The sequence below is a fragment of the Notolepis coatsorum genome, assembly GCF_963971535.1.
Source record: "Notolepis coatsorum genome assembly, chromosome: 17".
Classification (NCBI taxonomy): domain Eukaryota; kingdom Metazoa; phylum Chordata; class Actinopteri; order Aulopiformes; family Paralepididae; genus Notolepis; species Notolepis coatsorum.
In genome coordinates, this window is record NC_140181.1 from 93100144 (window position 1) to 93124225 (window position 24082).

General features: G+C 44.2%; 1 protein-coding gene across 2 annotated transcripts in view; it reads left to right on the top strand.

The window, feature by feature from the left end:
* Nucleotides 1-24082, top strand: part of LOC311244450 (guanine nucleotide-binding protein G(s) subunit alpha) — a 148505-nt gene that overhangs the window by 43651 nt on the left and 80772 nt on the right. For both annotated transcript variants that reach the window (XM_084333964.1, XM_084333965.1), the window contains one exon: nucleotides 13179-13251. In XM_084333964.1, coding sequence (XP_084190090.1) covers nucleotides 13179-13251 — 73 coding nt within the window. The remainder of the gene's footprint in view (nucleotides 1-13178; nucleotides 13252-24082) is intronic.

A 24082-nucleotide genomic window follows, 5' to 3' on the forward strand; every position in this document is an offset into this window, starting at 1 on the left:
ACTCCATTGACGTTAGCATGCAGCTAACAATGCTACCGATCGTTTTTTAGACTAAACTATCCGCTCTTGGTGGTCACTTGTGTTGATGTTAGTTTTGTTTCATCAACAAATGACAGGCAGAACACACAGTGAATGTATCCGTTTTGTTTATTGCACTTTTATTAGGCTTTGCTGAAAAATTATTGCTGCATTGAGTAAATAGGCAAGATGGTGGCGCGGCATAGGCGCCTGCCTTATTGACATTTTCTTTGCTGGAGCTTCCACCAGGAAGTGTATTGGCACATTCGTTCTGATTGTTTGAAATTGCCTTCATGTTTGCCACCTACTGCCACCTACTGCTTTGGCAGTGTACTACATCAGTGTGCTCGGCTGACAAAAACGAAAAAAAAACGAAAGTGTGACTCGAGGCGCATGACGTCGTGGCGATACGCGGCGATACGTATAAGAAAACAATACGAAATGATACGAAAGGTGTAACCGCAGCCTAAGACAAACTCTAACCTTAACCAGCTCCTTAACAGCGCCTAAACTTAACCGTTCTAACCTTAACCAACTCCGAAACAATGCCTAACCTTAACCTTAACCTTAACCATGCCTAACCTTAACCGGCGAAAGAATACACCTTAAAAAAAAAATCACGTAAAAAAAAAAAAATTTGATGGGATTCGAACTCGTCAACAACGGACCGCAGGACCGCTGCTCTGCCAGATGAGCTGAAGCGCCGAATGAAAATCATGGCGGACATGACATAATTCCGCTCGTGCTCTGCCGCTCCGCTCGCTCTGCCGCTCCGCTCGCTCTGCCGCTCCGCTCTGCGGTTGCCGCGCCTGCCGCGGGGCATGGCGCAGCCAATCAGGGAAAACGCGGAAGCAAAAGCAGCACTGCTGCGCTGTTATTAAACAATAGGCGGCCAGGACAGTGTTTCTAGTTGTATTCAAAAATTATATTCTATTGTATTCTAAAATGTGACTATATGGTTTTATATTAACTTAATAAATAAACAAAAAACGAAAAATCTACTTAATTCAACGAACATTTCAAACTAAATAACAGATTATGCACATAAAACGCTGAAAACAACCGAAGCAACAATAGTATTTTAATGAGGCTATTATTATTATCATTATTATTTTGCAACAAGTTAGCCCTCTCATAAATAGCACATATAAATGAATAACTAACTTGAACTAACTTAATAGGATTGAAGTGATATTTGGCTTAAAAAATCAGTCGCATGGCAAAAAAAGAAAAAAAAAACCTGACGATGTGCATTGGGCCGCGGTTCTCTGACGCCTTATTTTCTGGGTCCTGGCCTGAAAAGTTTGGGAACCCCTGGTCTAATTCACTGTTGGTGATTAATTATTTGCTACTGTCTACCTTCACTTTATGCATGCAATTTGGTATTTGTTTAGTATTATATTATTTAGAACTAGGGATGGGTATCGTTAGGATTTTATCGATACTGCTTAACGGTTCGGTACTTTATCGATACTCTTATCGGTTCTTTTTTATTATTTTGCAATAAAAAAAACAATTAATTAAGAACAGAATCGCCATTGCTTTATTATTCTTTTATATAACTATATAAATATAAATAAATATTATTTCTTCAGCAGCAGCAATGTTTTAAATGTGTCTGAATTATAGACTTTTTATAATTAACAACAAATGTAAGTAAAAGTTGGAGTCATACAATACTATTTTGATTGACAGTCGATTCTGCCAATTACGTCACACCGCTTGCACCCACCTCTTCTTCTTACCACCAATCGGAAGCTCTCATTCGTTTTTTTACTTCCGGAATGTCACCCATTACTCTACTCGGAGCTCAGGCTAATAACGTTAGCTCCCCGCCAGCCACATTGACAAGTACCAGCGCTTATGTGCACCAACTGTTGGTGCATTTAATGTATATGACCGTCAGTCACTCATAGACATTGGATTACGGGAAACTTACCAACTGGATTACTCACTGGATCAGCTTTCCGAGCCGCATCAATGGCCTGAAGAAATTCTCCGGAGATCAGGACCAGATCCTTTGTTCCTAGACCCCAGGAACAGAGGAACCAGACGGCGAGGGAAGAGGGCTGGGATCCGTAACAGGCTGAGATCCAGACGCCACCGCACACCACTGCCCAGTATATTACTAGCCAATGTACAATCAATTGACAATAAACTGGATGACATCCGAGCAAGGATTCAATATCAAAGAGACGTTAGGGACTGCAACGTCCTCTGCTTCACCGAGACGTGGTTGACGCCGGACGTCCCAGACCACGCAATTCAACCGGCTGATCACTTCTTTATCCACCGCAAGGACAGATCAGCAGAGTCCGGTAAACAACGTGGAGGAGGTATTGCCTTCATGTTTAACAAAAATTGGAGTGACCCAACTAACGTGAAGGAATTATCCAACCACTGCTCCCCAGAACTGGAATATATAACCATCAAGTGTCGTCCTTTCTTCCTCCCGAGGGAGTTAACGGCGATCGTCCTGGTCGGAGTGTATATTCCACCGCAAGCCAGCAACAAGGTTGCGCTCTCCAGACTACACAACGAGGTAAATAGAATCCAAGAGGCGAATGTTAACGCCGCCATTTTAGTTCTGGGAGATTTCAATAGCGCCAATCTGAGAAAGGTATTGCCTGACTTCTATCAGCATGTGACTTGCAACACCAGAGGCGGTAACATCCTAGATCACTGTTACACGCAATTTAAAGGTGGCTACAAGGCTCATTCTGATAGTGGCTTCGGTAAGTCAGATCACGCATCAATTTTTCTTTCACCAAAGTACAGACAGAGAATTAAAAGTACTCCCGTAGTCTCGCGAGAGGTGCAGAAATGGGATGTGACGTCAGAGGATACGATCCGGTTAGTGTTTCACAACACAGACTGGAATGTGTTCCGCGACACAGATAACATTAATGCCTACACGGAGACAGTGCTGGACTATGTTTGTACTAGGGTGAAAGAAACAATCCCCACTACCAAAATGAAAGTTTACCCAAATCAAAAACCCTGGGTAGACAAATCCGTCCGTGAAGCTCTGAGAGAGCGCACCAAAGCATACAACGACGGCCTAGAGGCAGGCAACATGAATGACCACAAGGTGGCGCGATACAACGTAAGGAGGACTGTGTCAGAGGCCAAACGACGCTACAGGGATAAAATTGAACTCCAGTTTGAACAAGCTGACTCTAGAGCTATGTGGCAGGGGCTCAAAACGATGACAGACTACAAAGGCGCCTCCCTCAAACTGAACAGTGACATCTCCTTAGCAAATGACCTCAATACCTTCTATGCGAGGTTTGATGCTGGTAATAACAACACCAGCTCACAAGCCTCGGCAATGGGGGGGGGGGGGGTCGGCTGCTGATGGAGGCGCAGTGTTCAGGGTAACAGAGCATGAGGTGAGGCGGACCTTTAAAAAAGTGAATATCAGGAAGGCAGCAGGTCCAGACGGCATCCCCGGCCGCGTCCTAAAAGTCTGTGCCGACCAACTGGCCCCAGTATTCACTGACATATTTAACCTGTCCTTAGAACAGGCTGTCATCCCCACCTGCCTGAAGAAGTCCACTATTATCCCTGTACCCAAAAAATCCAAGCCTGCTTGCCTCAACGACTACCGCCCTGTAGCTCTCACCTCCATAGCCATGAAGTGCTTCGAGAAGCTAGTAAAGGGCTACATCTGCTCCTCCCTCCCCATCAACATGGACCCCCTGCAATTTGCATACCGCCCCAACAGGTCCACGGAGGACGCCATATCCCATGTGCTGCACACAGCAGCATCACACCTGGACAAGAGGCAGGGGAACTATGTGAGAATGCTATTCATCGACTACAGCTCGGCATTCAATACCATAGTCCCCTCCATACTCATAGCCAAGCTCAGGGACCTGGGCTTGGGCTATGACCTCTGCCAGTGGGTCTTGGACTTCCTGACTGGCAGACCCCAGGTGGTGAGAGCAGGCAACTGCACCTCCTCATCCATCACCCTCAACATAGGGGCCCCCCAGGGCTGTGTTCTGAGTCCCCTCCTCTACTCCCTGTACACACACGACTGTGTGGCTCAGCGGAGTAGCAATACAATCGTCAAATTTGCTGACGACACAGTGGTGGTGGGCCTGATCTCTGCCAACGACGAGAGGGCCTACCTGGAAGAGGTCAAGGTCCTGGCGGGATGGTGCCAGGAAAACAGCCTCTCCCTGAACGTCAGCAAAACAAAGGAGATGATTGTGGACTTCAGGAGGTCGGGGTCAAGGACTACAGCCCCCTCAGCATCGACGGGGCACCGGTTGAGAGAGTCAACAGCTTTAAGTACCTCGGAGCCTACATATCCGAGGACTTGACATGGACCACACACATTAACAGTGTTGTGAAGAAGGCACGACAACGCCTCTACTTCCTCAGGCGCCTAAGGAAGTTCCAAGTCAGCCAGAAGATCCTTAAGAACTTCTACTCATGTACAATAGAGAGCATCTTGACCGGCAACATCACCTCCTGGTTTGGGAATAGCACTGCACAAGACCAAAGCAGACTACAAAGAGTGACACGTTCAGCCGAACGCACAATTGGAGGGGGGCTCCCCACCCTCCAGAACATTTACTACAAGCGTTGCAAGGGCAAGGCTAAGAGAATCATTAAAGACTCCAGTCACCCGAACAACTGCCTCTTTGAACTGCTGCGGTCAGGCAAGCGATACAGGAGTCTCAAGGCGAGCACAGAAAGACTCAAAAGAAGCTTCTATCCCCAGGCCATCAGGCTGCTAAACGAACAATGAATGAACACTACACAACAACAACCACCAAACGCACATAGCACACACATCCACACGCACACACTCACTTTAAACAAACACACTGTAGCACCCACTCCACACACTTATAGCACACACCCACTTTAAACAAACACACTGTAGCACCCACTCCCCACACTTTATATTTATGGATGAAGGATTGCACTACAACTCGTACACCTTACTGTAAATTGTACCTAAAATTGTACCTCATCCCATTTCTGCTTTGCACTAGATAGTACTGTACATTAGTACACTGCATAGTATTGTGTATTGTATATTATATGGTAACTCAGAACATTGTACATATGTCTATACCGAACACTGTGACCTCATTTTCTTCTTCTAAATTCATGCTATATTATGTTATTATGTTATTTGATACTATCTTGTCTAGCACAGTCTCTGGAGCGTAACAGTAAGAAGCATTTTGTATGAAAGTATTCTGTACTTCTGTATGACAACTATTAAAGAACTTGAACTTGAACTTATACATTACTGGCAAATGTCTTGTTGCACTTGTGGCAACGAGCGTTGTCAGCATCGACTTTAGTAAAATAGATAATAAACCCAGACTTTTGAACGTTTCATTCTGTCCGCCATGATGAGAGCAGAGCTGTCTGTACTGTAGCCTACACCACCACCGTGTGTGTGTGTGTGTGTGTGTGTGTGAGCACAGCCCGCTCCTCGCGCAGGCAGAGAGACCGAGGCAGGAGAGATATAGAAAACGGCCAACAAGATTAGTTTGCGACGTTTAAATTCCTCAAAAAAAAAACTCCATAATTTCTCGAGTACCGATAGCAGTACCGATAACGTCGGAGCTTATAAATACTCCGGTCTTTTCTAGAGATGTTCCGATACCATTTTTTCCTTTCCGATCCGATTCCGATACCTAAGCTTTGGGTATCGGCCGATACCGATACTTATCCGATACCAGTGCATACATAAAAAAAAAAAAAAACGATATTATATAATTTTTTTATAAATATAATTTTTTTTTTTTTTAACAAATACTGTTTTATATATACTGTTTTTTAGTCATAACTAGAAAGTAATGGTATTTATTCAACAACAGGTGATTGTATAGATTTGTATTAGTATCATTAATCAATGAGTATGGGGCTTCAGCACTGCAGATATACCCTACTCCAATGATCCACACGGACATTATACGTTGCTGCACTCGCTACCCACTGGCTCTGCAGATATACCCTACTCAGTCTGTCTACAAGGCTCCGTTCAGTAGCAGTCGTATCCGTTGTGATTTTTGCACAATAAATATTCAACATTCTCTTTTGAGACTCCGCCTCAGACTCTTATCATTTGGCACTAAAAGCTAAACATTGTCGCCGATATGGCTGTCCGCAACATGTCATTAATTGTGTACGCGACGTGCAATTGTGCAATGACGACGTTAGCGTTAGCTAGCATGAGCTACCGGTATATGGGAAGACCATAGAAGACTGTAACGTTACTGGTGACATTGTGATTTAACTTGGAATACTCCTTTGCCAACTTGCTGTACTTTGCTTGCAGGTCTGCAGCCATTATTGCTGGATTATATGAATAGCCCCAACTTTAGCCAAGGTAATGTTAAAGCTAGCTTTCGGTTAGCTGACGCTAATAACACCAGCCACCAAGCGAACCCATGAGCTCTCCGTCAACACCGCTCTGTCGGGACGATGACATTTAAGAAAGTATCTGCTGTTAAAATGACAAATGGCATTGACACTTTAATCGATTAAGCACACGTTTGTTTTATAATGCTTACTCAACAGACCAGTGTTGTTGATAAATTACGTCATATGGTATCGGAGCGCAGCATTAGAGGGTACTCGCCGATACCGATACCAGCATTTTAGCCAGTATCGGCGGCTTTTCCGATACCAGTATCGGTATCGGAACAACTCTAGTCTTTTCTAATATAGTACCGGTTCCCGTTTAGAACCGGGGTCCGGGGGGCGTGAATATTAAAGGCAACCAACTTGTGTTCGGCTTTTCTCTGATTGGCCGCGCCCCCCCGCCCCCACGCGCAGGCAAGCGCAGCCGTCCCACGTCCCAAATGAAATCCAAAGAGCAAGCGCGGCAGCGCGGTAGCGCGGGCAACCAACTTCTGTAGTGTTGGGCTGCTGTTCCAACGCACTTGTGTTGGGCTGTGGTAGCAGTGGAGCGTGGAGCGCTGCTGACTGATTATTATGTTTCGCGTTTTTAACAACCAACGGTAGATTCACTCGTCACTGTACATGTATAAACAAAGCCCATACAGTTATGAAATAATAAACACTGTTAGGACTCGCAATAATAAACACTGTTACGACTATATATATACTAGACTAGACTAGACACATAGCCATAATTTAAGATATCGTTTATGTATTCGCAAATATGAGAGCTCTGTCATTGAAGTGGGTGGTGGCAGTGTAACAACGTTCACCCTGATGTAAAGTAGCGATTTTTATTGTTTTGTCATGACAACCCAATTACATAATCCAACATATGTGTAAAGAAACAACATATTCCAGTTAACGGAATATTTTTTAATGATTCATTACGGTATAAATTAGGTTAACTGAGAGCCAGCGGGGCAATGCGGTTGTTCATTCACCGGCTTCAGTGCGCCGCCCGCGGCTTGACTCGGTTCAGCGTTCACCCTGATGTAAAGTAGCGATTTTTATTGTTTTGTCATGACAACCCAATTACATAATCCAACATATGTGTAAAGAAACAACATATTCCAGTTAACGGAATATTTTTTAATGATTCATTACGGTATAAATTAGGTTAACTGAGAGCCAGCGGGGCAATGCGGTTGTTCATTCACCGGCTTCAGTGCGCCGCCCGCGGCTTGACTCGGTTCAGCGTTCACCCTGATGTAAAGTAGCGATTTTTATTGTTTTGTCATGACAACCCAATTACATAATCCAACATATGTGTAAAGAAACAACATATTCCAGTTAACGGAATATTTTTTAATGATTCATTACGGTATAAATTAGGTTAACTGAGAGCCAGCGGGGCAATGCGGTTGTTCATTCACCGGCTTCAGTGCGCCGCCCGCGGCTTGACTCGGTTCAGCGTTCACCCTGATGTAAAGTAGCGATTTTTATTGTTTTGTCATGACAACCCAATTACATAATCCAACATATGTGTAAAGAAACAACATATTCCAGTTAACGGAATATTTTTTAATGATTCATTACGGTATAAATTAGGTTAACTGAGAGCCAGCGGGGCAATGCGGTTGTTCATTCACCGGCTTCAGTGCGCCGCCCGCGGCTTGACTCGGTTCAGCGTTCACCCTGATGTAAAGTAGCGATTTTTATTGTTTTGTCATGACAACCCAATTACATAATCCAACATATGTGTAAAGAAACAACATATTCCAGTTAACGGAATATTTTTTAATGATTCATTACGGTATAAATTAGGTTAACTGAGAGCCAGCGGGGCAATGCGGTTGTTCATTCACCGGCTTCAGTGCGCCGCCCGCGGCTTGACTCGGTTCAGCGTTCACCCTGATGTAAAGTAGCGATTTTTATTGTTTTGTCATGACAACCCAATTACATAATCCAACATATGTGTAAAGAAACAACATATTCCAGTTAACGGAATATTTTTTAATGATTCATTACGGTATAAATTAGGTTAACTGAGAGCCAGCGGGGCAATGCGGTTGTTCATTCACCGGCTTCAGTGCGCCGCCCGCGGCTTGACTCGGTTCAGCGTTCACCCTGATGTAAAGTAGCGATTTTTATTGTTTTGTCATGACAACCCAATTACATAATCCAACATATGTGTAAAGAAACAACATATTCCAGTTAACGGAATATTTTTTAATGATTCATTACGGTATAAATTAGGTTAACTGAGAGCCAGCGGGGCAATGCGGTTGTTCATTCACCGGCTTCAGTGCGCCGCCCGCGGCTTGACTCGGTTCAGCGTTCACCCTGATGTAAAGTAGCGATTTTTATTGTTTTGTCATGACAACCCAATTACATAATCCAACATATGTGTAAAGAAACAACATATTCCAGTTAACGGTATATTTTTTAATGATTCATTACGGTATAAATTAGGTTAACTGGAGCTGTGGAAACTATTATCTTAAATTATGGCTATGTGTCTAATATGGCTGTCTCAAACACAAGGACCTGGGGGAGCCTCATGCGCATGCGCGGCTCTCTGCCGCGACTCTCTTGTCTCTCTTGTCTCTCTTGCCGCAAGGCCGCGTGCTAGTGGATTGATTGATTGGCCGTGTGGCCAATCAGAGAAACGCTGAACGAAAAGCTGAACACAAGTTGGTTGCCTTTAATATTCACGCGTCCGGGGGTCATCCCTATTTAGAACTACTTTGGAACAAGAATAATGAGCTTTTAAAAGTTCAAAAGTTGTGTATTTGGAAAAGTGTAAGAATGTCAGCTTTATTAAACGCACAATTCTTCTCAGGATCTTTTCCTGCCTTCGGTCCATTGCGTTCTCGCCTCAAACAAACCGCTCCAGGGGTCACATTGTTGGAAGTGGAGGACGGAGACCACCTCAAACAGTGCGGTAGTTTGGTGCGGACCTGGGTTCGATTGTGGTCTTCAGACCTCCCCAACCGAACTGAACCAAAGGGGGATAAAAGAAAACGCTCCAGGGTTCTATTCCAAGCAGGCTTAAACAAGGCAGGTGTGAAAGCACCCTTAGAACCAGGTGAAACTGTGATGCATGCTTTGGTTATCTAGTAATCACTACACAAACACCGGCCAAATATAGCCTCCGGCTGCTGATGGTGAATGAATGGGAGTCATATGGGGCAATCACCTCATGTTGCTAAATCACCTCAAATCAACTTAAATAAACAACGTTCTGTTTGAGGGTGAAGGAGGAGGATTTTACAAAATAAAAATGATAATAATAAATAAACACGTCGTGCTTGCCCCTATGATTCCTTCATTCATTTATTTAATATCCATAGTATACGATCACAGATCTATTGGTTGCAAACAGGTGATTGTAATCAAATAGGTGATTATCATTAGCCTACATGACGACATGCTATTGTATGGTAAAACATGTCATGAGCATACTGTGAATTGGCAAGTGGGTTTGTGTAGTGCTGATCACTAGGGGGGATGTGTACCGATATCATACTAGGTGTCCGATATCGGTCCGATACCAGGCTAAAATAGAGTATCGGAGAATCAAGAAACATCTAAGATGCTAGTAAAGCAAAGTAACTTGATTTGCTTAGTTTTTAGATCATAAGGTTTGTAGCGTGCCTCCCGTCCTGCAGGTGTCTAGTTGGCCTTGTACTGAGTTTCCGCTGAACCGCTCAAATCAAATTAAACCGAATCTGGGACTTTGTGAATCTAAATTAAATTGGGTAATCGCTAATCGGTGCCAATACCACCAGCCCTAATTCTGTCCAATGACTGAAGGTTCATTCAGAAATGTAATCGGTATCGGCAGTGAAAAAGTGGTATCGGTTGGTGTCGAATAGGCCTGTACCTGTTTCCTAGTTTTTAATAACCGGGTGCCGCAATCAAAATCAACTGACAGTCATAACATCTAACTGTTGTCCAGCATGTCATCATTTACACAGTATAGGCTAGGGGTCGAAGGGGCTTCAAAATCATCGACGGGTCAATGATAGCATTTATTTTATTTTATTTTATTTTTTATCTTTTCCCCCCCTCCTTTTTCCTCCGATTTTCTCCCATCCCAATGTTAGTCGTTATGCCAATTCCCAATCCCCTTCCTGGTCGTTGCGCACTTACCCCCCACAGTCGGTCTGGGAGAGTGGAGGCTACCACGTGCTTCCTCCGACACACGTCCAGCCAATCAACCGCTTCTTTTCACCTGGCAGCGCGGATTCTCACTGAGAGGGCGTAGCGTGTGGAAGGGTCACACTATCCCACTTAGATCCTATCCACGCTTAGCAGGCGCCCCGACCGAACTGTAGGAGTCGCTGTTTACAACGACCCGGACCCACCCCGCCAGCTTCTCCCACCCTCTAATACTGCCAATTGTATTAGTGTGAACGGCCAGCCAAGCTGGTGACAACCCCGGAGATGTGAGCTGGATTCCAGGCGAATCCAGCCGCTCCGGGGTTGGTGACGAACGCAATCTCCGTTACGCCACCTAACCGCCCTAATGATAGCATTTCTGTCTGTCAAAACATCCACGTCCAGTGAAAAGTTACATTTCTATGTCTGAAAAGCACAAATTGCCTTCCAAATCTGAAAATGTATAACGTTGATTCTCTTAACAAGAAAGCATACAGATCTCGGTACATCCCTAATAACTCATAATCATCTGATATATTTCTAACTGTTGTCTTTCTCTCTTGTTGCCTCCCCTTCTCTCTCCCCCCCTCTCTAGAGCCATATGGAATCCGCGATCACGGAATCGCGGACGGAATCGCGGAATTGAGCAATAAAAATGGAATCCACTATAAAAAAATAAAATAAAAAATAAAAATAAATTCTTTTTTTTTTTACTTTTTTTTTTATGTTGTGGGACTTGTACAGCACTTTGTTCAACTTTGTCAGTGCTGTAAAGTTTAAACCGTTTAAAATCTTAGACAAACAAAACACTTTGCTTTCATGAAATATTGTAAGCCGTCATTTGAGGCTTTATAAAAGCAGCACAATGAACGCAAATCAGTCAGTGCCGAGTCCGACCTCATCTTAAATAACAAACAGCATTGCTTGTTGTAGTTAACAAAGAGAGGCAGAGTTGATTTTGCAAAAATATATATATATATATTTTTTTTTTTAAATAATAAAATTATATTTTCATATTCGAATCCCATGCCCATCGAACGAAGCTTCGAAGCTTCAAAGTATTTAAGACGGCCCTATTAAATGGACTGTTATATCTTATTAAATTGTGGACATTTATTCATTCCCACTTATTAGACACTATTTCTGATGGTAAAATGAGCGTACAAAGCAAAATACAGAATTCTGAAATATTAAAACGGAAAAAACGGAATTTGGAAAAAAATAAAATGGAATTTGGAAAAAAATAAAACAGATTTCATATGGCTCTACCCCTGTCCCTCCATACTTCTCTCTTTCTTTCTCTCTCTCTCCCTCCCTCCCTCTCTCTGTCTCTCGCTCCATACCATCTCTCTTTCTCTCTCTCTCTCCATACCATCTCTTTCTCTCTCTCCACATACCCCTCTCTCTTTCTCTCTCTCTCCCCATACCCCTCTCTCCCTCTCCCTCCATACCTCTCTGTCTCCCTCCATACCCCTCTCTCTTTCTCTCTCCCTCCATATCTCTCTCCCTCCATACCCCTCCCTCTCCCTCCATACCCCTCCCTCTTTTTCTCTCTCTTCCTCCATACCTCTCTCCCTCCATACCTCTCTCTGTCTCCCTCCATACCTCTCTCTCTCTCTCTCTCCCTCCATACCTCTCTCTCTCTCCCTCCATACCTCTCTCTGTCTCTCTCCTCTCTATCTCTCGCTCTCTCTCTCTCTCTCTATCTCCCTCCATACCTCTCTCTCTCTCCCTCCATACCTCTCTGTCTCTCTCTCTCCTCTCTCTCTCTCTCTCCCTCCCTCCATACCTCTCTGTCTCTCTCTCTCTCCCTCCATACCTCTCTCTCTCTGTCTCTGTCTCTGTCTCTCTCTCTCTCTCTCTCTCTCTCTCTCTCTCTCTCTCTCTCTCTCTCTCTCTCTCTCTCTCTCTCTCTCTCTCTCTCTCTCTCTCTCCTCTCTCCCTCCATACCTCTCTCTCGCTCCATACCTCTCTCGGTCTCTCTCTCTCTCTTTCTCTCGCTCTCTCTCGCTCTCTCGCTCTCTCTCTCTCTATTTGCTCTCTTCTCTCTCTTCTCTGTCTCTCTCTCCTCTCGCCCTCTCTCCCTCCCTCCATACCTGTCTCTGTCTCTGTCTCTCTTCTTCTCTCTTCTCTCTCTCTCTCTCTCTCTCTCTCTCTCTCTTCTCTCTCTCTCTCTCTCTCTCTCTCCTCCCTCTACTCTCTCTCTCTCCTCCTCCATACCTCTCTCTCTCTCTCTCTCTCTCTCTCTCTCTCTCTCTCTCTCTCTCTCTTTAATTATTATAGAGCATTGAACAACCTAGATCAGTTCACTGATATATGGGCACATAAAGGAGTGTTGTGCTCTGTAATGGAAGATGAGTTGGTGTTGGCAATTGAGCTGATTTGAGTTTTTTCTTTGTTGTGGTTGATTTTTTTTGTTGTTGGTGGTGTTTTCTTTTGTTGTTTTGTTGTTGTTGTTGTGCTTTTAAAAATTGATTGTCAAATTGTTTGTAGGTGTTATTGAAAGAAAGACAAGTGTTATACAGTTGACTGTGTAATACTTTTTGTTGTAATGCTGGAATGATTTATAAATAAAGTGTTGTTAAAATTCAAATTTCTCTCTCTCTCTCTCTCAGGGGCTGGGGAGTCAGGGAAGAGCACCATAGTCAAACAGATGAGAATTCTTCACGTCAACGGCTTCAATGCAGAGTAAGTATGATAATCATTTGATTAATTTGTTTATGTTACAGATTTTAAATTTTCGCGCATTTTGTCTTGGGAGATTCCAGCCCCCTACCACCATTGTCACTGTCTTCTTTGTATTGTCAATAATAATAAAAATGCAGACTTTGGAGAAGTCTTTATTTGGCATGCAATGACACACATGGGCAGCACACACACACAGGAACACACACACATGCAATTGTTGGGTCGCCGATGCAATTGAGTCTCTGCACTTGACCCAATTTTTACTGAGTAATAGTGCTAAATGCTAATCAGATGTATCATATGTACAGAGTTGTAGTATAATATGTACAGTGATACACGTATAAAGACACTATGGTAGTAGTCATACTGGCCAGCAGCGTAACTAGTAAGGCCTAAAAAAAATAATGGTTTGTTTCCGGTTGCCGACCGACCCTGCTGATTTAGGTGCGACCCAATATATTTTATGAGTTAAAAAAAAAGTATTATAAAAAAAGAAATCAAAATCTTTTTTTTTCTTTTTTTTTTTAAATAAAGTTTCATAGAAATCTTAGTCAAACCTTTAGTATTATGGATATTAAACATGCTGGCAGAGTACATGCATCCATGTTGTTGTGAACATTTTAATTAAATAAAGAAATTCCCTATCCATAGTCGTCGTGGGAAAGAATAAAATAAACAAATAAAATAAAATAAATTCCCTACCTACCCATGGCCTTAACTGACAACCAACAGGAAACAAACAATATTTTTTGTTATGCTTAAGAGTAGTATATACAGATATAGTATCTACAGATAGGGCTGGGCGATATGACGATATTATATAAATATCGGGTACAGTTCATTAACGATACACTTTTTCAACGTATCGTGGATATCGTGATGTTTTGCCCAAGAGGATTGTGTCGCGTCAATCTGTCCACACGTTACTCGTTCATATCTCAGCCTGTGCTGAGATATGCCCATTCCGCGGTCTGTTAATAAAGTTTTCAATCAGACAGATGTATGGAAAGGCTTTTATTATAACATTCGTTGTAGTAAAATCATTATGCCTCATTTAGTCATCCTGTGAAGCACTGGTCTCCTACTCGACGGCCGCGGGGAGCTAACGTTAGTAGCTTTGTTGATGTTCAGCACACGGGACATTCAGGAAGTCAAAAAATAATAACGCTTGACGATTGGTGCTAAGAACAGCAGGGCGGGTGCAAGCGGTGTGACGTCATTGGCAGACTTGACTGTCAATCAAAATGATTATGTTTCCGTCAGAAAGAATGAATGAAAACTGTATTAAAAGGTTGCAGAATGGGTACAATACAGTACAGGAGGATGAAGACCAGAAAAAGACTTTCGGCTTTTTTACATAAGGGTCCTCCATTTTCAATTCATCAAAACATTTAGAGACATACATATATACAGTAGTTTCATAAAAATGCTAAAATGCTATTTATTTATTTATTTATTGATTGATTGATTTAAAACTTTAACATATTGCAGAATGGGTACAGTACAGCTCAATACATACAATTGTTAAGGGGATGCAGACCAGAGAAAGACTTTAGTCTTGTTTACATCAGGGTCCCCCATTTTCAATTCATCATATTTCATATCTAAATCATATAATATCTCATATGCAATATATAATCTAATAATCTAAATCTAATATAAAAATGCTAAATGCATGGGTATTTTATTTTGTCTTTAATGTTAGCTTGCAAACTCAAATACTGTCTTGGTAAGCCTCATAATGAATTGTTTGGGGTAAAAAAGAAAAACATCGTGATGTGTATCGCCGAAAGGTCAGAAAATATCGTGATATCATATTTAGGCCATATCGCCCAGCCCTACTACAGATACTATAAGGGGGAATATATCGAAACGATAGCATTCCCTAGCAGTCTTTCTCACCTCGCTTCCTGAAGACCCATTGGAGGAAAGTGAGTGAGGTCCCTCCTTTCTTGATACACTCCTCCAATCCCGTTTCAGAACGGGTCCTCCTCATTTCGCTTCCTGAAGACCCAATGCAGGTCTGAATGTCCAGAAGGTGTTGGCGGTAGTTGTCATTTAAAAAATGACAATCATTATCATGTCATTATAGTTTGATTAGGAATCTTTCCGGGCATCTCATTTCCCCACGAGGCCTGCTGTCTTAGGAGGAAATCTCACACAGGCTACTTCTTTAACCCTTTCACTACCACCCTACCAAAGGGTTAACCCTTTCACTGCGACAATACAGAAGGTTAACCCTTTCACTGACACACGACAAAGGGTTAACCCTTTCACAACCACACTACAGAAGGTTAAAGAGACACTTCACCAAACAACAATGCTGATTTATTTTGCACATCGGAGGAGGAAGGACTTTAGACAAATCAAACGCAGCTCATCGGCTCAACAACAAAACCTGTTTTCGCGCCGTGTCCAGGCCCTCCATACGTCTGGAAGTAGGAAGGCATACCAGCATCAAAGTTGATCTTCAGTGAATGCTGGTATTCCTTCGTCTCTACTAGGCCTCCATGTGTGTCTCTCCGTCTGTCTGTTTCTCTTTCTCTTTCTGTGTGTCTTGTCTTGTCAAGCTCAGGGGGGGGAGTCACCTCAGTATCCTGTAGCTCTAAGTTATATCAATTCAATGCAAATGGGCTTTATTGACATGGGAAACATACGTTTACATTGCCAAAGCCAAACAAAGCAATCAAACGGAAATCAGAAGAAATCAGTACATTACAGAAGGAATCTTTTTGTATGATTGACAGTCTTTATGGTGGTTGTATTCCATTAGATGTCCTTTTCTTGTCACAGCAGCTCACAAATCTTGCTGCTGTGTTTGCACATTGTTGTATTTCACCCAGTAGGTATGGGAGTTTTGAGTTATTTTCCAAGTCTCTTTGGGTGTTTGCAATTTGTGGAAAGTATATGTCTCTGATGTCTTGGTATAGTGGGCAGGTTGTTAAGAAGTGTAGCTTGGTTTTCACCTCTTCTTGTGTGCAGTGGGTGGGGTGCACAGTCTGTCTTCGCTTGGGAGCCAGGTCTGCCTATGGCGGCCTTTCTCGATGGCTAGGCTGTGCTGTGCTCGCTGAGTCTGTACCTAGTCAAGGATCTTCTTAGTTTTGGGTCAGTCACAGTGTTCTGGTATTCTGCCACTGTGTACTCTCTGTTTAGGACCAAATAGCATTTCAATTTGCTCTGGTTTTGGGTTGATTCTTTCCAATGTGTCAGATTCTTTTTGTTTTCTTATAATTTTGTTTAGTCTAGTGTGGTTTCTGTCTGGTGGCTCTGCTTGTGTTTGTGAGCAGAGTCCCAGAACCATCTGGCTGAGTGGGCATCTCTCAAGGGTCTCTCTGTAGGTGAGGGCTTTGTTATGGAGTGTGTCTGGGTCACTTTATTTTAGGTGATTATAGAATTTAAATGCTCTTTGGGATTTTGATAATTAGTGGGTATCTTCCTAGTCCTGCTCTGCATGCATTATTTGGTGTTTTCCGTTGGGTGCGGAGAATGGATTTGCAAAATTCTGCATGCAGTCTCAATTTGGAGTTTGTCCCATTTTGTGAAAACTTGGTTTGCAATTGGGCCCCAGACCTCGCAACCATACAGGGAAATGGGTTCTATGACTGAGTAATATTTTCAGCCAGATTTTTTTTTTTTTTTTTTTTAATATCTTTTTCCTCCTTCTTTTTCCGTTTTTCTCCCATCCCAATGTTAGTCATTATGCCAATTCCCAATCCCCTTCCTGGTCGTTGCGCACTCTACCCCCTACCGTCGGTCCGGGAGGGCGGAGACTATCACATGCTTCCTCCGACACATGTGTACACAGCCCACCGCTTCTTTTCACCTGGCAGCGCGGACTCTCACTGGGAGAGTGTAACGTGTGGAAGGTCACTACCTCTCTTAGATCCTTCCCTTGCTGTGCAGGCGCCCCAACCGAACTGTAGGAGTCGCTGTTTACAACGACCAGGACCCACCCTCGCCGGGTTTCCCACCCTCTAACACTGCCAATTGTGTTAGTATGGACGGTCGGCCAAGCCGGAAGCACCACAGCTAGATTCGATCCCACTGTCTCTGTGGTGGTAGACAGACGCTTAGTCCGCTGCACTACCCGGCCGCCTTTCAGCCAGATTTTAAGTGGAATCTCTAGCTTGATGTTCCTTTTGATAGCATAAAAAGCCCTTCTTGCTTTGTCTCTCAGGTCTTTCACAGCTTGGTTGAAGTTTCCTGTAGCACTGGTGTTTAGGCCGAGATAGGTGTAATTTTTTGTGTGTTCTAGGGCAATTGTGTCTAGGAGGAATTTGTGTTTGTGTTGTTGTAGGCTGGGTCTTTTTTGGAATATCATAACTTTAGTTTTGGTTAGATTTACTGTCTGGGAGAATTTGTGCAGAAGATCAAGGTGCTGCTGTAGCCATTCTTTTGTTGGAGACAGCAGCACCAGATCATCTGCAAACAGTAGGCATTTGACTTATGTTTGCTAGGGGGATGCCAGGTGCTGCAGTTTGTTCCAATGTTTTGTCAGTTCATTGATGTATATTATGTTGAAGAGGGTTGGCCTCAACCTGCACCCCTGTCTGACCCCACGGCTTTGAGGAAAGAAGTCTGTGTTTTTCCTCAAGCCTCACGACATATGTGTTGTTGGTGTACATTGACTTCATGAGGTCATAGGTTTTCCCTCCAATGCCACTTTCTAATAGCTTGTACAGCAGACCCTTGTGCCAAATTGAGTAAAATGCTTTTTGGAAGTCAACGAAACAGGAGTATAATTAGCTTTTGTTTTTATTTATTTGGTTGTCGATTAGGGTGCTGAGGGTGAGTGTCTGTTGTACGGTGATTTGGTAGGAAGCCAATCTGTGATTTGCTCAGGGCATTGTTTGTGAGGAAATGTATGAGTCTGTGGTTGACGATCATACAGAGGATTTTTCCAAGGTTGCTGTTGACACAGATCCCACGGTAATTGTTCGGGTCAAATTTGTCTCCCTTTTTGTGGAGCAGTGTTACGAGTCCTTGGTTCCAAATATTGGGGAAGATCCAGAGCTAAGGACAATGTTAAGGAGTTTTAGTATAGCCAATTGGAATTTGGAGTCTGTGAATTGTATCATTTAATTTAGGATACCATCCGCACCGCAGGTCTTCTTGGTTTTTTTAAAAAACTTTGGCCATTCCCCTGGCTCTTTTTAGCGTTTATCGCATTTACTCTGGTCAAGAATGACCGACAGAAACAGGCTGAAGGGGTACAGATTAGGGATGTCCCGATCGCCTTTTTTTGCTTCCGATCCGATCCCGAGCATGTGATTTTAAATATCTATCGATCCGATCGTTTCCGATCCGATATTTCACATTAGTAATCAATTTTGACGCATTTGTCAGAAACTGGTGGAGCGAGACAAGCCCATCTGTTGCCTATATCCGGGGCGCGAGCGCGGAGGCGTTTGTTATTACATTCACCCTGAGAAATGTGCTTCTGCTTCATATGAGAAATATTAAAAGTTTCAATATATGTTTGCACATTAGTATACATTCAGTGTTCGACTTACGTAATGGTCCATTCTGGTCTGAAACGCCGACGATCATCCTCAGTCACGTAACGTTATCCTCCAAAAGTTAGTCTGAAAACTTCGCCTCCAGCCGGCTGTCCTCCTTGCAAACATTGCAACTGGCTTGACTTTCTATTTTTAAATGCTTAGTTCCAAACCTCTGACATTAAGTCTAGCTGCTCAAGTCAGTGGATATTAACCGTGTTTCGGGAGCGACGTGTTGTTGTGGTCGAGCCGCGTGTAGCGTGTAGCGTCTAAATTAAAGGGGTGTTTGTTGCAACGGTGAAAATTAAAGGGGAATGTGTTTGTTGTGGAAAATTATTCTGCTCTGTGTGACAATAAATACATTAATGATGATATATTATATGTAATTTAAAACCAAAACTAAGGCCTCCGTATGAGTTTAAGACGTGGACATGGTCATGTTTGTTGAATAAAAAATTTCTTTTTTTGACTGCCGATTTTTATTATTATTTTTTCCCGATCCCCGATACTCTGAAAAGCACGTGATCGACGCCGATTCCGATCACGTGATCGGATCGGGACATCCCTAGTACAGATGGGGGGGAAGACACTCTGGGAAAGGCACGGCTGCAGTCCGGGATTCGAACTCGCTAAACCCCAGATCCGTGACGAGCACGGTTGTCCCCGGCGCCGAAATAGCGCTCGAGGTACGTGGTGAGCTACTGGAGCTCCCAGGTCTTCTTGGTTTTAAGTGATTTTATTTTGTCCTGTAGTTCTTGCAGTGTAATTGGGGAGTATTTTATGGTTGACTCTAGGCTTTGTAGTTTATCTTGTATGTGTTGTTGCTGTTCATTATTTTGTATTGGGCTAAACTAAGAGATTGGAGAAGTGGTTTACCCATACGTCTTCATTCTGGATGGGTAGCTCCTCGTGGTGTTGTATATTTCTCTCTCTCTCTCCCTCTCTCTCTGTCCCTCTCTCTCTATCCCTCTCTCTGTCCCTCTTACTCTCTCCCTCTTACTCTCTCACTCTCTCTCTCCCCCTCTCTCTCCCCCTCTTTCTGTCCCTCTTACTTTCTCTCTTTCCCTCTCTCTCTGTCCCTCTCTTACCCTCGCTCTCTTTCACTCTCTCTGTCCCTCTCTCTCTCTGTCCCTCTCTCTCTCTCTCCCTCTCTGTCCCTCTCTCTCTGTCCCTCTCTGTGTCCCTCTCTCCCTCTCTGTCCCTCTCTCTCTGTCCCTCTCTCACCCTCTCTCTCTCCCTCTCTCTGTGTCCCTCTCTCCCTCTCTGTCCCTCTCTCTCTCTCCCTCTCTCTGTCTCTCTCTCCCTCTCCCTCTCTGTCCCTCTCTCTCTGTCCCTCTCTCTCTGTCCCTCTCTGTGTCCCTCTGTGCCTCTCTGTGTCCCTCTCTCTGTCCCTCTCTGTGTCCCTCTCTCCCTCTCTGTCCCTCTCTCTGTGACCCTCTCTCTGTGTCCCTCTCTCTCTGTCCCTCTCTCTCTGTCCCTCTCTGTGTCCCTCTCTCTGTCCCTCTCTGTGTCCCTCTCTCCCTCTCTGTCCCTCTCTCTCTGTCCCTCTCTGTGTCCCTCTCTCTCTCTGTCCCTCTCTCTGTCCCTCTCTCTGTGACCCTCTCTGTGTCCCTCTCTCTCTGTCCCTCTCTGTGTCCCTCTCTCTGTCCCTCTCTGTGTCCCTCTCTCCCTCTCTGTCCCTCTCTCTCTGTCCCTCTCTGTGTCCCTCTCTCTCTCTCTGTCCCTCTCTCTGTGTCCCTCTCTCTCTGTCCCTCTCTTAAGGCCTCTGCATGCTACAGCAAATTCAAAGCAACTTCAACACAACATCGGCGCGATTTCAGCGCGCTTGTTGCAGACAGTCTTGTAGACTGTGTTGCGAGGGCGTTGCGTACCTGTGTCCAAAATCTAATCTAAAGACCCGTTGCGTTGGTATTGCGTAGCAGTGATTGGTTGGTAGTGAATGGGGGCGGGGCTGTCTGTCACTTCTAGTGTTCCTGGCTCGAGACCAAAGGAAAACTTTCTGACAGGAGCTCGAGACCAAAAGAAAACTTTCTGACAGGAGCTCGATAGCTAGTGTATTGTTTCATTACACTTGTTTAATTGTTTGTTTAAAATGAATCAAATGCAGGAACGTATTGCAGAGGAGGTCCGAAAGTACCAACATTTATATAATAGCGGGTCTAAAGACTACAAGGATAGCATTATGACGATGAATTCGTGGAAGGAGATTGGGGAAACAATGGGGATGGACTGGGTTGATGTGGCGATATAACTATATTACACTATATACAAGAACACAAGCGAAAACAAACATAAACAGGGCTATTATTATACTAACGATGTATGGTTGAGAAGGGAAATCCGTTTGTAATTGCTAGAGTGCGCACCTTCGGCTGCCCAAAGTATTCAGGCGGGCTGGGCGCGCTCGAGCCGCACATCCGGGGTACATTTTGTTGCATCATAGGCTGCGCGTTGATTTTGCAGAAGCATAAAGGTAATGTGTCTGCAACACCGTTGCTTTGTCGATGTTGTGTTGAAGTTGCTTTGAAGTTTCTGTAGCATGCAGAGGCCTTTACTCTCTCTCAGGGACCGAAACTAGAGAGCGCCACCCGCTATTTGCGCTCAGTTTTTACGTTTGGCGCCTCCCACTGAGACGTCTGAGCGCCGTGTGGCGGGCAATCAAATAGTCATGTGAAAACCGAAAATCATGATCCAATTCTTTAGCGGAGTTCTCACTCGCTGTCTCAGCACAGACATGAAGCGCGCACCGCGCACTGCTGCTGCTGCTGCTGCTGCTGCTGCTGCTGCTGCTGCTGCTGCTGCTGCCCCCCCCCCCCCCACCTGTTTCTGTATGCCTGCATGTAAACAGAGGCTATTGCCTCCGAGTCACCGTGACGTTAGTTAGCACTGCTGCTGCTGCTCCTACCCCTGTATGCCTGCATGTAAACAGAGGCTATTTCCTCCGAGTCACCGTGACGTTAGTTAGCACTGCTGCTGCTGCTCCTACCCCTGTATGCCTGCATGTAAACGGAGGCTATTGCCTCCGAGTCACCGTGACGTTAGTTAGCACTGCTGCTGCTGCTGCTCCTACCCCTGTATGCCTGCATGTAAACAGAGGCTATTGCCTCCGAGTCACCGTGACGTTAGTCTAGTCAGTGTGGGACCTTCGTGAGATAACGTTAGCTACCGTTACAAAATGACCCAGTCAACTATTCACTTAGTTTAATACATGAGGCATTGTGTAACGTTATCCAGCCGGCTAGTTACTGATAGCTCCAGACATCAACAAATCCTCCAGCAATAGTCCAGTGCATAATACCTCCGTTGGCTAGGTAACTAGTCACTACGAAATGTCGCAGTAAACTAAATAGTTCACTGAGGCGTACATCCAGCAGTAGCTACAGATAGCTCCTGGCATCAATGTCCTACAACAACAACATGCGTATTCGAGTCCCTGGTTTACATCGCATGAGTGAGGGCTGCTGAATAGGGACCAGCTGTAGCTCAGGAGAATCCTTTTGCATGCTGAATGTAGCGTTTAGGGTCCAGCTGCACCCCCGGAGAATCCTTGCTGGAGCTGGAGGCCACTCGAGTATACACACAGACAGTGGAGCTGTTTGCAGACAGCGAGGTGGCGATGTCTCGCAGATAACACAATCACAAGTATGATTAGATAATATATATATTTTATTTAAAAAAAATGTATATAAAATAATAATAAAAAAAAATGTATAAAAAAAAAGTTGGCAGGTAAGAAATATGCTTGGCGGGTAGATTCTTCCCATCTACCCGCCACTGGCCGGTGAGTCAAAAAGTTAATTTTGCTCCCTGCTCTCTCTCTCGCACTTGTCCTAATATACTAACCTACACTGTAGCACTCAACACTTTGATCAACGTTGTTACTCAGCTGATAGAGTTGTACCCCTCCTGCTGTCTTGTTGTACAAAAGTTGTAAGTCGCTTTGGATAAAAGCGTCGGCTAAATGACAAAATGTAAATGTGTCTCACCTAACAATCCCCAGTCATGTTCCCCAGTCCAACCCTCCCCATTCACCTTATTATGTCTCACCTGACACCATCCCTCTCCCCTCCCGGAGACAGACATCTCACACCTTCGGCCCTATCCAGCCCCCCCAACCCACATTTCCCCTCCCCCTTCTCCTAACTAGAACCCCCCTCCTTGATATGCCTGATACAAGCCCTCCCCCCTCATAGAACCACCCTACAATCCCGACCTGGGCCAAGCCTACCCAGAATTCCCCTCGCTCTCACCTGGGGGACACATCAGCTGGTGTCCCGGTTGGGTCGCGTGTATGCTTTACCCAACGCAGTTGTGTTTCCGCGTGCGAGTTTTGCGCTCTGATTGGCCAGGTCATGTGACATGTGCGCCAATCGTGGGACAGCAAGTTCTGCGCCTATTTCCGGGTCTAACAGCCTGCAAACTACCTGGCGTTCTATCGCCATGCTCTAAGACAAACTCTAACCATAACTAACTTCGAAAGAGCGCCTAAGCTTAACCAGTGTAGACACTTGCGGTCCCACGATTGGGCGTACATGTCACATGACTAGAAATGACCTGGCCAATCAGAGACGCGGAAACACAATTGCGTTGGGTAAAGCATTCACGCGGTTGGGTCATCCAGCTATATTACTCTGACGAATAAACCTTCGACATCTTCGACTACCTACATCATTGATCGGGTTGATTTCCCTCACACTGTCCTAGCGAGTTAGTCCATGTCCTTTGTATGTCCAAATGTAAGACTATTCTTAGCCTTTCCCTCTACCTTCAACTACCGTCTTTTTTGTGAGACTCGGTGGGACGCTTTTATGTTTTGTCATGCTACACTTTTTTGACAAACGACGCTCGACGGAGATCATTGTGCCGCGCGTGACGTAGTAGTATTTATACTTTGGCGAAGGTTCCTGGTCGTCTCCACGGTAACGAGATACAGAGCTCCTGACTTGTCCGTTTGCCCGGCCGAGCTGTGCCGTCTGTCTGTGATTGAATGGGGTGAGGCGTATTTTGTAAAGCGCTTTGGATAAATGTGCTACATTATAAATGCAGTCCATTTGTTTGGGATCACTGGACAAAAAGTACAAGAGATACCAGCATACCGGTAAACCATTTCTCTTCATTCGAGAGACGTAACATGTTTTTGTGTCCATAAATGCAGAAAATCAAGGGTTTGCTTTGATTTGATTTCTGACATGTTGCATAATGCTTCCTGGTATTGGATTTAATTAATTTAATTAATTAATTTTAATATTTGGGTGAAAACTGATACAAATAACCATGCTTTAGCTGGGCTCAGTGCATCCCTATTTGAATTGATAAAATTATGTTTTGAGTGC